The sequence below is a fragment of the Ichthyophthirius multifiliis genome, assembly GCF_000220395.1.
Source record: "Ichthyophthirius multifiliis unplaced genomic scaffold scaff_1120509249429, whole genome shotgun sequence".
NCBI lineage: Eukaryota > Ciliophora > Oligohymenophorea > Hymenostomatida > Ichthyophthirius > Ichthyophthirius multifiliis.
The window spans coordinates 45,570-62,565 of NW_004087723.1; the positions used below are offsets into that span (position 1 = coordinate 45,570).

The window sequence follows — 16,996 nt, forward strand, 5'->3', positions numbered from 1 at the left end:
CTTTTTAAAATAATTCCTCTCTGAATTTTTTTTCTAAATCTTCTTAAATTTATTATACTAAAAACTCCTTTTTTTTCCCAAAATCTTAATTTTATTCTTCCAATTTATCTATTTAATATTGATAAAATTAGAAGTTTTATTAATATAAGTTTTATTCTTTTTCTATTTATTACAAAACACTCCTCAATTAATCCTAAAGAAGTAACTTTTCATTAAAAATTACATTTTTTTCATCCTTTAAAATTTTTAATTCCTATATAAAATTTTCTTATAATTTTTTTAAATATTCATTTTCATTTTTCAAATACAAATTTTCTCTTTAAATTTCGTCAATTTAAATTTTAAATCTATTATCTTTTTCATCTTCTTTTTTTTAAAAATTTTATTAAAAATATTTTAATTCTAATTCTTATTATTTTATTTATTCTTCTAAACCTCTTATATATATTTCTTTTTCATTTATATTTTACATTTTTTCTTCTAAACTTCTTATATAGATATCTTTTTCTTTTATTTTATATTCTTAAGATTATAAATTTTTGCTATATTAATTGTCTATATTCTATATCTTTTCTTCTAAATTCATTATATGTGATTATTTTTCATTTATTTTTTCTTATAAATATATATACTGAATATCGATTCCTTAATTATTTGATTGTCTTTCCATTTATTTTATTTTTTCCTATAAGCTTTTTATATTAATGTCTTTTTCTTTAATATCTTATTCATTTTCTTTAATAATTACTTATAAATTATTACATAAAATTTCTTTTTCTATAAATAAGTTTTAAACACTTAAATTTTCCTTTTCAATATTTTATTACATATAAAACTATAATTATAATTAATAATTATGATTTTCTTCCTAAAGATCCTTTATTTTAATTTCTAATTGTTTTTCAGATTATTCCTCATTTTTTCTAGAAAAAATATTAAAATTTTCTAATTCTTATTCATAAGTACTTTTCATATTATTCATTTAATTTAATAATAAATTATTTATTTATTCTTATTTTTAAAGTTTCATTTATAAAATTTCAATTTCTTTTTAATTCTAAAAAAATAAAAATATATATATATATATATATATATATATATATATATATATATATATATATAGTTTTATATATTTACAAATGAAATATCTTATTATTAGTTATTTAAAAAACTATTATTATTTTAAATAATAGAAATTTATTCTTAAAATCTTTTTTTTTCAATATTTAAATCAGCACATTCATTTGCAAGTTTAAAATTAATTTTTTTTAAAGTTTCCATATCTTTTTCAAATCCTTAATTTTGTTTTAGTTTTTCTACTAATTTATTATTTTCTATTAAAAGTTATTCAATTTAAATTTAATATTTTTTATTTTAAAAATTATTATGATTTTAAATATCATCTATAAAAAATGAAGTTTAATTTAAAAAAGACATATTACTATTATCAAAGCATTTTTTTTCATTTTTTTTAATAATTTAATCTTTCATATTTATTTCATTTTTTAATTCCTAAATTATTTTCTCAAAATTTTTTTATTTAAAATTCTAAATTTATACTTTTGCTTTATCTAATTCTTATTATAATATTTAAATTTATTTTTCCTAGTTTATATTCTAATTATTTCCCAAAATCTAAATTCTCTATAGAGAATTTGTTTTTTCTTATTAATAACCAGAATCATTTAAAAAAACCATTCCCCTTAAAAAATTTAATTCAGAATTAAAATTTTTAATCTCTTTCTAAAATTCAATTTTTTCCTTTTCTAAAATTTATACTTTTTTTTTTAATCCCCTATCCTCTTTAAAATTAAGCAAACTTTATTCAACTTAAAAAGATTCGTTTCCTTATTTACTCTATTAAATTAATTACGTATAAGTAGTTATAGTTTAATTAATATCTTCCTCCAATCTTTTTATTTAAATAATTAATTCTTCTTTATCTTATTATAAACCTTAATTTAATTATGATATATAATCAAATTCTCTTTTCATTCCTTCAAATTATATTATTAAATCATGCTAATTAATTCCCCATTCTTGATCAATTTAGTTTTCCAAATTAAACAAAATCTTATAAAATATAAAAACATAAATGTTTTATTATATATATATATATATATATATATAATATATATATATATATATATATATACTTTTTAATCAATCAAATATCTTTTTGTAGCAAAACTTTTTAAAATTAAATAAAATACATCTCTATAAAACCTCGACTCTAACTAAATTTAAACCTAAATTTTTCCATTTCCACACTATTAAAACAAAATATTATTTTTTTAAAAAAATTCCATTATTTTATCACTATTTTCTTCTCCATTTTATAATTAAAAAATTAAATTATTTCTCAAAACGTCATATACATTAATCTCTATATTTGGAAAATCTAACCAAAACTTAAATTTTATATTTTCTTCGTTCTATAGTACAAATTTAATGTATTCCTTTCCTATTAAAATATCCATTTTCCCCAAATTATTTTGATTTTGCACTAAATAACATAAGAATTTACTGCTTTCACTACTTAAAGCATTTATAATAGCTTATTTTGTAGTATTTTCCAATTCGACAGGTCCAAAAAAGACAGTCGCGACTCCTTAAAATTCCTCATCTTGTGGAAATATTTCACATTTAATAATACTATCAAAATCCTAAGCACTACATTAATATGTATTACTTTTAATATTCGGTAAAAAATAGCACCTGGATGCTTCTTTTTATCTATACCATTTATACGTTGCTGGGATTGTTATTTTTAAATTATTTGAAGTCGTAATATTTATTGCTATATTGCTATTTTAGTAACTGTTTTAGGAATTTCCCTTTATTTACACATCTATATAATAATTATAAGTTCCTTATATTCGAACTTTTGTTAAATCTTTATATTATTATTGCTCTTTTTTTTAAGGGCTTAATAGATTTCGAATTGATTATTACATATAATTTCTCTTATTTAAAAAAAAAAGTATATTTTTATATATATTTATATTATTTATTTTATTTTATTTTATTGTATATTATTTAAATAATATATTAAATATTTTGCATATATAATTTTTTTTTATTAATTTCTCTTTTTTTTTAAAATAAATAAAAAATCTTTTTAATTATAATTTAATATAATATTTATTTTTTTTATATTTAAAAACTCTATTTCTATAATAAAACATGAATACTTCATATATTCTTTTAATGTAATTAAGATTATTATATAATTTATCTCTTATTTTATATATATAATTATTTATATTGATATGAAAATGATACTATTCATATTTTAATATAATTTACAATTATCTTTAATTTAATAAAAAAAAATATTGAAATAAATCTATTTATATATATAATCAAATAAAATTAATAATGACTTATAATAAATAAAAATATTATTAGATTATTATTTTTTTATTATCAACTTACTTATATTTATTTATTATATACTATCGAAAATAATTATTATTTCTATTTATTATAAATACAAATGTATTTTTTTATTATATTAATTATTCTATCAAAACAAAATATATTGAAATACATTGTTATAAAGAAAAAAAGCTTCAAAAGATTATATTTATGATTTATTAATTATTTAAAGAATTAAAAATAAATTAATTTTTAGTAAGCATTTCATGAAAAATATTAATTAATTTTCTTAGATTATAAACCTGAATTTTTAAATTTAAATATTAATTTTTTATATTTGAAAAAATTTTAGACATAAATCAAAATAAGTATACATTTTTACATCCTATAATCAGTAAATATATAAAATAACAAAAAAAAATTCAAAAGAAACTATATCTAATTATAAATAAAAACAACTTTAAATAATGTAATAAAATTATGAATATTATTTCAAATTTTTATTTTATTTATATATATATATTTTTTTTTCAAAAACATTATTAAATTCTAAAAATACAAAAAAATAAAAAAATTAAATTTATTAAAACATATATAAAAAATGGCTATTTCTAAATAACATGAATTTTTAATAATGAAAATTATAACAATGTTTGTTCTACTTTTTATAAACACATTAGTTTTTTACAATTAGTTAAATATATTTCATTTTTAATATGAACTAAATCTTGAATAATATTTATAAAAACTAAATAATAATTGTAAAATTAATTTATTTATTATATTAATAAATATTAATATGGCAATAAGTATATTTTAATTTATTTTTATATTTTGCATATTGACAAATATCACTGTAAAATATAATTAAAAAATAGTAGAATCTTAACAAAAATAATAATATTTTTTTGGGTTTATTTAAGTTTTTATTTATTTTTACTCTATATGGCCTTTTCAAGAGTATAGTAAATATGGAAATGGTTTTTAACAAAAAATAAATGATACCATAAATAAATGTAATAAAAATTAAGAAAAAAATCATGTTTTTTGCAAATTTTGCGAAAAATTGTATTTTATGCTTTATTAGTCAAAAATATTAATTATAATGCTTATTTTCTGTCTGAGTTTTATATATGTAATTGAACAAATATAAAAAATATAAATTGTAGATGAGAAATAAATTTAAAAAAAGTTAGAAAAAAGTTTAATTAAATAAGGAAAAAAAGAAGAAAAAAAATAAGAAATAAGTATAAATTAATAGATTTTATATAAAAAAAAACATCCAATAATATTTTATCCAAGAAGATTTGTAAATTTATGTAATTAATAAAAAAAATATTGATATTAATTTTAAGATGATATAATTTTATATAGATATAATTTATATATATATATAATGTTTTTATTTTTTACATAATTATAAATATATTAAAAATATTATTTTTAAAAATAATTTATAGAAAAAAAATTAAAAAAACAATATAAAAAAATATAAAAATATAAAAAGATAAAAATATAAAAAGATAAAAATATGAAAATATAAAAATATAAAAATATAAAAATAAAATATATAAATAAATATATAAATAAATATATAATTATATAATATAATTATATAATTTTTTTTTATAATTATATAATTAATAATTAATTTTTTTTATATTTTTATTATATATAATCTGTAAATATATTTATTTTTTTATTTTTTTTAGATATAATTTTTATCATATATATTTTAAATTTAAACTATTTATTATTTTTATTTTATATTTTTTTATAATAAATACATATTATAATTGGTTGTATGGTGTAGCGGTTAGCACCGAGGACTTTGAATCCTCTGACCCGGGTTCGAATCCCGGTACGACCTATTTTTTAAAAAATTTTTTTGAATTAAAAATATACATAATATATTTACTTTTAAAAATAATATACTAATTATTATAATTTAAATTATTATATAATGTTTTTCTCTAATTATTCTAATCTAAATAAACAGCTAATAAATATTTAAATTTATCTATATTATTAATTTAAAAATTAAACAATTTAAGTTTATATTATTATATTTTTTTTATATAAAATTTAATATCTAATTTATTTTTTTAAATTATTATTTTAATAATTTAAACTTTATTATTTATATTACTTTAAAAAGTTTATTTTATTAATTAATTATATTTTTTTTATCTATTAAAATAATATATTAATTTCTTTTGAAAATATAAAGTGATAAATTATATTTTTATTTTATTAAATTTTAAATATTACCTATACTATTATATATTCGTAGTTTACTAATTATTTTTATAAACTTTTTTTATTTTAAAAAAAAATTTTAATTTTAATTTTTATTGATTTTTTATAAAATTTATATAAAAATATAAATAAGAATATTTTATTTATATTAAATATTAATAAATAAAAATATAATAAAAGAATTATAACTATTATTAAATTCTTTTAATGTCTTATTTTTAAGTACAATAAATTAACTAAATTTAATTTTTTATAATTAAAATAATATTAATTATGATGTAAAATGATTTAGATTTATTTACTTTTTATTTAAAATGTAAAAAATATAATTCGAATATAATTAAAATTGTTATTAAAAATCATAATATATATAAAAAAAAAAAAATATATTAATAGTTTCATTACATAATATCTTAAAATTATAACTAATATATTATATTTTGCATTATTAATATATAAAAATATATATATATATATATATTATAATATATATATATATATATATTATTTTTATTTTTAATTTTAAATAATTTTATATTCACATTATTAATTATTATTATTTCTTAATTAAAATTTCAAAGCTAATTATAAAAATTTCTTCATTTAGTTTTAATTAAGAAAATTAAAAAGAAAATTATTATATTATAAATAATATAATTATTATTCATCTCAACATAATAAAATTTTTAAAATATAAAATATTTAATAATTTAGTTTTTAAAATAAATAATTTTAATTAAGTTTATAATATAATTTTTAAAAAAAATTATATAAAAAATAAATAATAAAATTTATATAAAATAATAATATATAATAAATACATATATATTTTTATATTAATCTCTAATTTATTTTATTATTTTTATTTTTTTTTATAATTAAATTTTTTAATATAAAATTATTTTTTAAATAAAAAAAATTATATATAAATAAAAAATGAATAGTATAAGAGCTAATAAATCAAAAAAATAAGAAGAATAAGACGCATATTCATTTTTAGAAAACGATAGTACAAACATAATGGAAACCCCAAAAAAACTAAGTTCCAGATAAAAAAAATTTAGTTTATTAAGTGGAAAATTTGGTGAAATGAGAGGAAATGCATTTAATGGATTTTTAGTTGGAGCAGCAGTAGGATCAATGATGGGTGCACTAATTGGAGCAATGGCAGCTGTATAAACAAGAAGACTTATTTATTTACCTGTTTCTATTATTACTTCGGGAGGTTTCTTCGGTTTTATGATGATGTGCGGCTCTATTGTAAGAGCAGATAGTATGGAAGAATATTTTATTTAATAAAGCTTTTAATAAAAAATGTACTGGCGTATAAAACATTAAGAATGAAAAATGATAAATTAAAATTATTAGTTATAGTTGCATTATTTTAATATGTAATTTTTATTTTTATTTATATTATGACTATTTTTTATACTATTAAAAATATATATATTTTTATTAAAATAAAAGATAAAAACTAAATATAATTATATTTAATATTTATTATATAGAGTTTTTTTTTTTTCCTATAAATCACATACTATTTTTATAAAAATTCCAAAAAAACTTTTTTAATAAGTTTTATATAAATGTTTTTTTATAATAAAATTTAATAAATATTTAACTTTCATTCTTAATTCCTATATCTTTTAGAAAAAAAAAAAATAATATATATTTTTATTTCTATTATATTCTAAAAACTTTTCATTTTTTTTTTTTTTTTTTTTTAATAAAAAAAAAAAATATTTAAACTATATACTTATTTAAAAAATACTATATTTTTTATTAAAAATACGAAAAAATGCAAAATTTTCACATTGTGGTTTTTTATCATCAAAAGAAAATTATAATATAGCAAAAAAATTAGATTTGACTTTTAATTATTTATATTACACATAAATTACTAAAAAAAATAAAAGAAAAGTATAATCGGAAAAATTCTTAAAAATATTCACGTTTTATAATACATATTTTATCCAATAATAATTTTATTAAAAATCTTGAATGTAATTTTTCCATTTCCTTATGGAATAAATTCTTTAAGCATAACAGCAATATTATTATCTGAAATAGTCCTTCCATTTCTAGTAAATACTTCTTTTAAATCTTAAACCGAAATTTCATTATTATTATTTCTATCAAAATACTTAAAAAATTATTATATTTTTTCCGTTTACAAATCAACAATTTAGTCCAAAGCAGCTGCAATAAACTCACTATATTAAATAATATAGTTAGAACTTGAATTCTGTGAGATATTCTTAATTATTTTTTATAATTCACTCTTAGTATATTTACATCCAGCCTCTTACATTACTTATTACAAATCTGAAATTTCAATAATCCCGGAATAATTAAAATCCAATAAACTGAATGCATTGTTTAAAGATTCTATTTCTTTTTCGTCTAATTAATTAACTAAAACTTTCATTAATTCAGTTTTTAATTTACTTTAAGGTTTGTAATTTTTTAACATATTAATTATTTTCGGATCTATTTATTAATATATATTTCCAATTGATTTTTTTTATCCATTTTTTATTAAACTAGTAGATTCTCTCTATATTCTTCTTGAATATTATAAAATCCAAGGATGTTATAAAGTCTCTCTTATTGATATTATTTTCTTACTATCAATTACAAGAAATTTTTTCACTAAATCTTTAGCTGTTTCAGTAATATTATCCCATTCTTATCCTATATATACATATATATTTATTTATTATTATTATTTTTTTGTTAAGAAAAAAAAAAAAAAAAACCTTTTAAAGAATAATCTACTTATTAAATTTTTTAAAAAATTTCATTTTTATTATCTCCATTGAAAGGAGGATATCCAACTAACAAAATATATAAAATAACCCCCAAACTCCAATTATCACATTATCGATCGTATTTCCCTTATATAATATTCGGAGAAACATACAAAGGAGTTCCTACTACAATATTTAGGTCTTTCTCATCACATTTACTCGAAAGACCAAAATCGATAATTTTTATATCAGAATTGTCTGATTTTGAGGCAAAAAGAATATTTTAAAGTTTCAAATCTCTATGTAAAATTCCCCTATTATGCATATAATTAACTGCATAAAGCAACTTTTCCATTATTTAAGCTACTTCAGATTCTTTAAAAAATTTTTTTTGAGTAATTCTTTCTAAAAGTTCACCACCTTCACAATATTCCATGCAAATGTAAAAAAACATCTCATCCACATAAACTTCGTGGAATTTTATTATATATGGATGATCCAAAGAACGAAGAATTTCTAATTCTCTCAAAAAACTTATTTCATTACTTCTTAAACGGGATCTTTATATTATTTTTATGGCAATCTTTTATTTGGAATTATTTCTCATTTATGCTAGTTTTACAGTTCCGAAACCACCTTTTCCTAATACAGATATAAACTTGTAAACTTAACGAATGTTTCGTTTTGAATCTTATAAAAAATTAGTTAATTAGGCCTTCTTTTTTACTAATTTTACTTAGTCTAAATTATGTGAGGAACCACATCCCATTTATTTATGCTTTATATTTTTAATTTAACTTTTTTTTTTTGCTTATAATTTTTATTTTTTAGCTTTTTTTTTATATTTAATTAATTTACTAAAAAATATATTAAATCATAATAAATTACTATTTCATATTATTTTAAATCTTTTAAGAAAAAAAATAATAATTTATTTTGTTTAAATATAATATTTTAAAAATTTTTAATAGTTATTAATTAAAAAACCAATTATTTTAATTACATAAAATTATTTTTTATAGATTTAGTAATTTTTTTTTTTTTGGCACTTATATTTAATTTAAATGTTTTAAAAAAAAAATTGGAAAGATTTAATACCTTTTTTTTAATTTTTTGTTTGAAAAATTTTTCAAAAAATTTAAAAATAATAATACACCAAAAAAAAAATTAAAAAATATGTCTTCAGAAAAAAATATATATGTAAAAAATGAAATATAAGAAAAATAAGTAAATAATATAGAATTATAATATTTAAAAAATTAAAATATAAAAGCTATCTGCATTAAAAATAGATGATAATTTACTTTAGAATTTAAGAAAAAGCAAACTTTTTTTAGATAATTCTTTATAAAAAAGTATATCATTAGATGAAAAATAAATATTATAATCTCCGTTATCAAACAAGAATTTTCTAAGTCTATTAAAAACAGAAAAACAATAAGATTTTACAATAGGGAAATATGAATAATAACAGGAAAAAAAATCAAAAAATAAATCATAATCAATAAAAAAATAATATAATTCAAAAAAAAAATAAGGAGAAAACGTGAATATATTTTTTTAATAAGAATAAATAATTTAAATACAACATTAAAAAAGTAAAAGCAAAATAATAGAATTTGAAAAAGTTTAAAAAAAAAATTCCGAAGGAAGTAAAGATAATAAGTAAAAAAATAATTATAATAATTGTAATATAAATAAAGATAAATAAAATAATAATAATAATAATAATAATAATAATAATAATAATAATAATAATAATAAATCAACGAATGTAAGAGTTAATAAATTTTAACATAATAATTAATAAAAATATAATTAAAAAAATTAACAAAAATTACCTTTATTTAAAGATCTAGAATTTGAAAACAAATAAGAATAATAGAAAAAACAAATAAGTAAACCAACTAATAATAGTATATCTAAACAATAAACTTAGTTTGCTGCTAAAAAAATTAGAATGACCTCTAATGAATAAATAAGAAGATCAATTGTTAATACGAATTAAAAAAAAAAAGATTATACAAATAAATAAGCTAATTAATAGTAAAACTTTTAGCCTAAAATAATACCATTAATAAAATGCATATATTGCTTAAAATTTATTTAAGAAAACGAAAAATCTACATCATTTATAAAATGCTTACATAAAGCTCATACTGTAATTATATAAAATATTTTTTTTATTTTAATAACTTTAATATAAAAGGATTGTACACCATAAGAAAAAAATGTTAGATGTATAAGATGCAACCCTTTGAAAAACAAATGAATATATATTTTTTATTTAATCTTAAATATACTAATATTATTCAAAATCAATATATATACATATATATATTATTATATTATATTATTTATATATATTATATCTAGTTTATAATTAATTTTTTCTAGTAAATATTAGATATTTTTTTAGGTATAAAATATATTTAATATTATACTTTTATGCATAATTTATTTTTAATTAATTATTATTAAAATATCTATCAAAAAAAAGTTAATAATCCATTTTTTCATTCATTAGTTTTTAATTATGTTTTATTTTTTTAAATGTTAAAAAGAAAATTATATTTTAATATAATATTATAGTAATTCATTAGTATGTATGTTTCTTTTATACATTATATAAAAAATATTAATTATTATAATAATTATAATTATATTGTATTAATAATAGTATAACAAATAGATAAATATATTACTTTAAATCTAAATTAAATATATATACATTAATAAAAGTAAAATAAAGAATATAATAAATGCATTAAAAATTTATAATAATTTTAGAAAATACTTATTTTATTTATATAGATATAATAAAGTAAAAAAAAATTCTATAGGTTGCTTATAATAAAAATATAGATTTTAAATGAATATAATTTTTTTTTAATAAAAAATATATGAAAATACATAATATATTTAAAAAATACTTTTAATAATGTATAAAATTATATTTATTAAATAATATTGATATATATTTATGATTTTTTATAAAATAAAATGAAAAACATTTATTTTTGTTTTCAAAATATATTTTATTAATGAAAAATAAGATAGAAATAAATTACAAATTATTTTACTCATTAAAATACTTTTAATTTTCTTATTATAATTAAGTTTTATACATTGATTTTACTTTATTTAATTTACATTAGTTTATTTAATTTATATTACTTTATTTCTTTATTTTATTTTATTTTATTTTATTTTATTTTATATTATTTTATATTTTATTCATTTCATTTATTTTATACTTTCTTTTGTTAAATAATTTTATTCGTTTCAGATATGAAGAAATTCATTATTTAATAAAATTCTTTTTCTTTAATTTAAAATTTAGCAATATTATTTTTGTTTTATAAAAATTATTATTTTAGTTTCACTTAAAAACATTTATTTCATTTTAATATTTTTATTTTGAAGTTTATATACGATTTTATTGACTTATAATTATTTTCTTACTAGTAACTTTAAAATATTTGAATATTTATTGTTATAGATGATTTGATTAAATTATAAAAGAATTTTTTTTATTAATCAGGATTAGTTTATTTTTGTGTATTTTTAATTTTTAGTGTTTAAACTTAATAATTATTTTTTCTTTAAATTCATTTTTTTTCTTGTTATTATCTTATATTAAATTTAAATTAATTTTTGAATAATTATATATAAAGTAAGAAATATCTAATAATTTTCATTTTGAAGTAATATAATAGTTTTGGTTTTGTAAATTAATTATATTAAAATAAAAAACATAATGGTTATATAGAAATTAGATAAAATTTTATAAATATTAAAATTAAAAAAAAACTAATTTAAAGAAATAAATATTTTTATGTGAATAATAATAAAAACTATATTAATATTTAAATAATATGAATAAAATAAAAATGTAAATATATTTGCATTTTAAAAAATGATTGCTTAATAAAAATGATTAATTTCTTTTTAAGCTGTATATTTTTCTAATTTAAATATAAATATATCAATTTATATTTTAGTATTCTATAAATGAATTAATATATTAATAAAAATTAATATAAAAAATATTTGATAATATTATAAATATGAAAATAATAAATATTAATGTCATATTTTTTAAATATTTTTTTTTATATAAATAATTTTTAAATAATAAATTTTAAAAAGAAAAAAAAAAATGATATCATATTTTATTATTTAATTATATAAATTTAAATATAATTAGTTATTTAATAAAATAATATATTTATATATAAATTTTATACTTAAGTATATTAAAATATTAATATTTTAATGTATATATAAATTTTATTATAACAATCGTAATTTATAATGAAATGGAATATTATTTTCAAAAAATAATATTTGTTTTGATATGTAAAATATCATAATTTATCAGAAACAAAAAAAAAAGATTTTTTTATTTTTTATATAAAAAACCTAATATTATTTATTATATTTGTAATATAACAAATATTTTTATATTTTAATATTTTTACTTAAAAAATTCTTTTTCATTTTTATATATTTTTTTTTTAATTATTTTAAAAATAGTTTGCTTTTAAATTTATATTTATTAAATTATAAAATATATATTATACATAAATTACTAATATAAAGTAAATATATTAATATCATTATTAATGACTAAATATATAAAAATATACTTGATATATATAAATATAAAAAAAAATTAGAAGCAAAAAAAAAAAGAAAAAAAATATATAAATTCGTACTCTAAAAAAAAAAATGAGCAAAAATTAAAAAAAGCAAAATAAAAATTAAAATGAACAAAAAAAAAATAACTAAAAAGCAGAAAGCGACTTAGAATTTTTGCAATAGTACATAAAAGAACAAGAAAATACCAAGAGTGCATAAAAGCCCTCTTAAAAAAAGGAAGAATAATCTGATTAAAATTCTTAATAAATAAACTAAAATACATATGGAAATTTAGGACCTGCCTATAAGGAAGGTATGGAGTTGATAAATACGAGATATTAAGATAATTCAGAAATAATTAATTTAGGGTAATTTATAAATAAAAATTAAAAATATATTCTATATAAATAAATTTTAAAAAATAAGATCGTGGTAAGAAGGTGAAACAAAATAAACAAGCCCACCCACAATTCCAATAGAAAAACAATATCCAGAAAAAAATTACCCACAAGGATAAATAATGGAATACACAAAAGATTAAGCGTTCCGTACATCATCATAGGAAATGAAAGAAAGAGAAAAATTGATGGATCATTAAGTAAAATAAAAATAATACATAAAAATATAAATATATATTTATAAAATAATTAATAATAAAAAAAATATTTATATATGAATTTATAAATATATAAAATAAAAATCATTCTAAATATATACTTAAATATATATATATTTATATATAAATATGAATTTATATATATATTTATTTATAAAAAAATATATTAATAAATTATTAATTAGATAGAATGCTTAAGAAAAGCTGCTGAATGTCATCGTTAAGTAAGAAAATACTGCCAACAAATAATCCGACCTGGCAAGCGTTTAATTGATATTTGTGAACAAATTGAAGAAATGAACCGTTTTCTCATTTAAGAAAATGGTCTTGAAGCTGGTATAGCATTTCCTACTGGATGTTCCCTTAATCACGTAGCAGCTCACTATACTCCTAATAATGGAGATTTTACTACTATAGAATATAATGATGTATGTAAAATAGACTTCGGGACTTAAGTAGAAGGTAGAATTATAGATTGTGCCTTTACTGTCGCCTTTAACCCTAAATACGAGATGCTTTTGAAAGCTGTAAAAGAGGCCACAAATGTTGGTATAAGGGAAGCTGGAATAGATGTAAGAATTCCTGATGTAGGTGCCGCTATATAAGAAGTAATGGAGAGTTTTGAAGTAGAAATGGATGGTAAGGTTTATCCAGTTAAAGTTGTTAGAAATTTAAACGGACATTCAATTGATCCTTATAATATTCATGCTGGAAAAAGCGTACCTTGTGTCAAATCTGGACCAAATGTAAAAATGGAAGAAGGAGAATAATATGCTATAGAAACATTCGGAGTTATTAATGGAAAAGGAATGATTTTTGAAGATGGAGAATGTTCACATTATATGAAGGAGTTTGGTAAAGAAATGGTACCTTTAAGAATTCCTAAAGCAAGAAATCTCTTGAAATTTATAGATAATAATTTTGGAACTTTGGCATTTTGTAGAAGATGGTTAGATAGAGGAGGATAAACAGGACATGTTTTGGCATTAAAGTAATTATGTGATGCTGGTATTGTTAATCCCTATCCACCTTTAGTAGATATTAGAGGAAGTTATGTTGCTTAATATGAACATACACTTATTCTTAAACCAAGTTGTAAGGAAGTTATAAGTAGAGGAGATGATTACTGAAACATTTTTTATATAATTGTAATTTTTGTGTGTGATTTTTATGAATTTTTTTTTTTTTTTATTTATTTTATTTTGTTTTTTTTTTTTTTATATTATTAGTTAAATATGTAAAAATAAATAAATTATTATAACATTTTGTTTTATTTTATTTTTACTTTTTGGAAATAAATATTATATATTTTATTTTTTTAAAAAAAATACATAATTTAAATTATTTATTTTAATTATTTCTTCTTAAAATAAATAAATATCCAAAACTAAAATTATTATTACTTTTTTAATTTTTAAACTAATTTTTTTTCTCCTTTTATTTTCTTTTATATAAATAATTATTAAAAATTTTTACTCTTATAAAAATTAGTTTTTAAAAAATTAAAAATAATTGTATATAACATGTATAATTATTTATTTATATTGTTTTTTTAATTAAATTTATTTTTTTGTAAACTAATATAATATATAATAATGATAAAAAAATATGAATAAACTTTTTTTATTAATGATTGTATTTATTAAAAAAAAATTAGAAAAAATATAATAAAAAAATAAGATTTATAATTAAAAAGTTGAAAATAATATTTTGTATATAAAATAATTAAATAAAAATAAAAATTTGGAGAAAATTTAAAAAAAAAGGATATTTTATATAAAAAGAAAAAATTAAAAAATAATTATTTATTTTAAAAATGATTTTTAAAAATAAAAAAAAATAGAAAAAATATAGAAATAAAAATAATTATTATAAATAAAATTTAAAATAAATAAAAAAAAAATAATATAAAAAAAATAAAAAATAAATATAAATATATAAATATTAAATATATATATATATATATATATAAATTTATATAATATTTTATATTTTTTTTATTTGTAATTTTTCTAGCTTTTTTTTTTCTTTTTCATAGTTTTTTTTTCAGTTTTTTTTAATAAAAAAAATCTATTTATTAAATCTTTCATAATAAATATATATATTTTGAATTTTAAATTATTATTATATAAATATTTTAAAAAACACTTTTTATATATTTATTTTTATTAAAAATATATTTTACCTTATTATAATAAAGATTAAAATACTTTTTAAATTTTTTTTATTAAATTTATAGATTTATATAATTTTCATTTTAAATTAATAATTTTATAAAAATTAAAATTATAAAAATATTATTAAATATTTATAATACTAAATAAATGATAACCGTAATTATTATAAGTTTATATAAATAATTATATTTTTTTAAAAAAAGTACCCTAATATCGAAAAAGAATAAATTTTAATTAATATCATGTAAATAACCGATATTAAGTAAAAAGTAAAAAAATTTAATTTTACATTAATTTTAATTATATTTTTTTAAAAAAACTATTATATATTTTTTAAATATTTTAAATAATAAAAAAATATAGATTATATGTATTTTATAAGAATATAAAGATAATAAAAATTTAACAATCTCATATTAGAAATTAAATAATATAAATAATGAAATGGATTTTTTATTTTAATCTTTTGAAAAGAATGAAGATGTAATTTTTTTTTTTTTTTTTTATAATAATCATAAATTAAAGAATTAATAAATACAAGACTAGATTAAAAGCTTATTATATTTATTAAATAATAATATAATCATTGAAAAAATTTAAAATTAATTCAAAAAATTACCAAAAAGATATAAATGTTAATCTTTTATGGTGATATAACCTGCAGAATAAATAGATGATGATATTTGGGTTATATAAAACAAAAAATATATATTTATAATTTTTTAAAGATTGATGAAAACATATAAAAATAAGTAATTTAAAAGAATAATAATAATATTAAAAAAGATACATAGACTATTTTAAACTAAAACTAAGAAAAATTATTATTAAATTAACTTTAATAATTAATTGATGAAACAAATATTTTAGTTGATTAAAGAAAACTTTTACAGGTATTCAGTTTTAAAAAATATTATTTTTAAACTATAAATTTTTAAAAAAATAAAAGGCAAAACTAAAGATAGATATAATCGAAGATATTATTTAGTCTAATAACTAATATTAAGTAAATAGAATATAAAAATAAAAATAAAAAAATATTATTTTATTAGTCATTAAATAAATTCAGAAAAGATAATTATTAGATAATAGATATAATTAATGATGATTATAATATAATAAAATATAATTTATAAGTATTAAATTAAAATGATGATGTATATAATATA

The 16,996-nt window shown here is 14.4% G+C and overlaps 4 protein-coding genes and 1 non-coding gene across 5 annotated transcripts, besides 44 other annotated features; 3 read left to right on the plus strand and 2 right to left on the minus strand. All coding sequences in view use genetic code 6, as the record gives it.

Moving 5' to 3' along the window:
• The first annotated feature begins 406 nt into the window (after positions 1 to 406).
• Positions 407 to 518: a microsatellite.
• Positions 519 to 1,026: 508 nt separating this feature from the next.
• Positions 1,027 to 2,957, minus strand: IMG5_003580 (viral a-type inclusion repeat protein; the record flags this gene model as incomplete). Its single annotated transcript, XM_004039953.1, has 2 exons — positions 1,027 to 2,073; positions 2,157 to 2,957. The coding sequence occupies 2 exons, from the start codon at positions 2,955 to 2,957 to the stop codon at positions 1,027 to 1,029; spliced, it is 1,848 nt and encodes a 615-aa protein (XP_004040001.1).
• Positions 1,072 to 1,122: a microsatellite.
• Positions 2,105 to 2,155: a microsatellite.
• A 27-nt stretch (positions 2,958 to 2,984) lies between the features above and the next one.
• Positions 2,985 to 3,027: a microsatellite.
• Positions 2,990 to 3,041: a microsatellite.
• A 1,675-nt stretch (positions 3,042 to 4,716) lies between these two features.
• Positions 4,717 to 4,779: a microsatellite.
• Positions 4,721 to 4,764: a microsatellite.
• An 87-nt stretch (positions 4,780 to 4,866) lies between the features above and the next one.
• Positions 4,867 to 4,970: a microsatellite.
• Positions 4,921 to 4,979: a microsatellite.
• Positions 4,956 to 5,034: a microsatellite.
• Positions 4,968 to 5,031: a microsatellite.
• Positions 4,974 to 5,001: a microsatellite.
• Positions 4,975 to 5,040: a microsatellite.
• Positions 5,041 to 5,179: 139 nt separating this feature from the next.
• IMG5_003590 lies at positions 5,180 to 5,251 on the plus strand. Its single transcript has one exon. It is a non-coding gene; the product is annotated as a tRNA-Gln (tRNA).
• A 499-nt stretch (positions 5,252 to 5,750) lies between these two features.
• Positions 5,751 to 5,812: a microsatellite.
• Positions 5,813 to 6,091: 279 nt separating this feature from the next.
• Positions 6,092 to 6,145: a microsatellite.
• Positions 6,101 to 6,148: a microsatellite.
• Positions 6,149 to 6,401: 253 nt separating this feature from the next.
• Positions 6,402 to 6,459: a microsatellite.
• Positions 6,403 to 6,449: a microsatellite.
• Positions 6,417 to 6,469: a microsatellite.
• Positions 6,470 to 6,677: 208 nt separating this feature from the next.
• Positions 6,678 to 7,026, plus strand: IMG5_003600 (hypothetical protein; the record flags this gene model as incomplete). The annotated part of the gene is made up of 1 exon (XM_004039954.1): positions 6,678 to 7,026. A coding segment is annotated over one exon (306 nt), but the record flags the coding sequence as incomplete, so codon positions are not given.
• Positions 7,027 to 7,579: 553 nt separating this feature from the next.
• On the minus strand, positions 7,580 to 9,159 carry IMG5_003610 (protein kinase domain protein; the record flags this gene model as incomplete). Its single annotated transcript, XM_004039955.1, has 2 exons — positions 7,580 to 8,334; positions 8,400 to 9,159. 2 exons carry the CDS (start codon positions 9,157 to 9,159, stop codon positions 7,589 to 7,591), a joined length of 1,506 nt encoding a protein of 501 aa, XP_004040003.1. The 3' UTR covers positions 7,580 to 7,588.
• Positions 9,160 to 9,875: 716 nt separating this feature from the next.
• Positions 9,876 to 9,927: a microsatellite.
• Positions 9,928 to 10,048: 121 nt separating this feature from the next.
• Positions 10,049 to 10,154: a microsatellite.
• Positions 10,155 to 10,711: 557 nt separating this feature from the next.
• Positions 10,712 to 10,772: a microsatellite.
• Positions 10,722 to 10,760: a microsatellite.
• Positions 10,773 to 11,007: 235 nt separating the features above from the next.
• Positions 11,008 to 11,054: a microsatellite.
• Positions 11,055 to 11,525: 471 nt separating this feature from the next.
• Positions 11,526 to 11,574: a microsatellite.
• Positions 11,530 to 11,623: a microsatellite.
• Positions 11,553 to 11,645: a microsatellite.
• Positions 11,576 to 11,620: a microsatellite.
• Positions 11,646 to 13,124: 1,479 nt separating the features above from the next.
• IMG5_003620 (methionine type ii, putative) lies at positions 13,125 to 14,799 on the plus strand (the record flags this gene model as incomplete). The annotated part of the gene is made up of 3 exons (XM_004039956.1): positions 13,125 to 13,402; positions 13,461 to 13,632; positions 13,836 to 14,799. 3 exons carry the CDS (start codon positions 13,125 to 13,127, stop codon positions 14,778 to 14,780), a joined length of 1,395 nt encoding a protein of 464 aa, XP_004040004.1. The 3' UTR covers positions 14,781 to 14,799.
• Positions 13,131 to 13,178: a microsatellite.
• Positions 13,634 to 13,731: a microsatellite.
• Positions 13,762 to 13,825: a microsatellite.
• Positions 14,800 to 14,815: 16 nt separating the features above from the next.
• Positions 14,816 to 14,862: a microsatellite.
• Positions 14,817 to 14,877: a microsatellite.
• Positions 14,826 to 14,869: a microsatellite.
• A 597-nt stretch (positions 14,878 to 15,474) lies between the features above and the next one.
• Positions 15,475 to 15,594: a microsatellite.
• Positions 15,476 to 15,515: a microsatellite.
• Positions 15,479 to 15,580: a microsatellite.
• Positions 15,521 to 15,624: a microsatellite.
• Positions 15,522 to 15,594: a microsatellite.
• Positions 15,535 to 15,574: a microsatellite.
• Positions 15,535 to 15,578: a microsatellite.
• Positions 15,575 to 15,636: a microsatellite.
• Positions 15,578 to 15,635: a microsatellite.
• A 21-nt stretch (positions 15,637 to 15,657) lies between the features above and the next one.
• Positions 15,658 to 15,697: a microsatellite.
• The last annotated feature ends 1,299 nt before the right edge of the window (positions 15,698 to 16,996 follow it).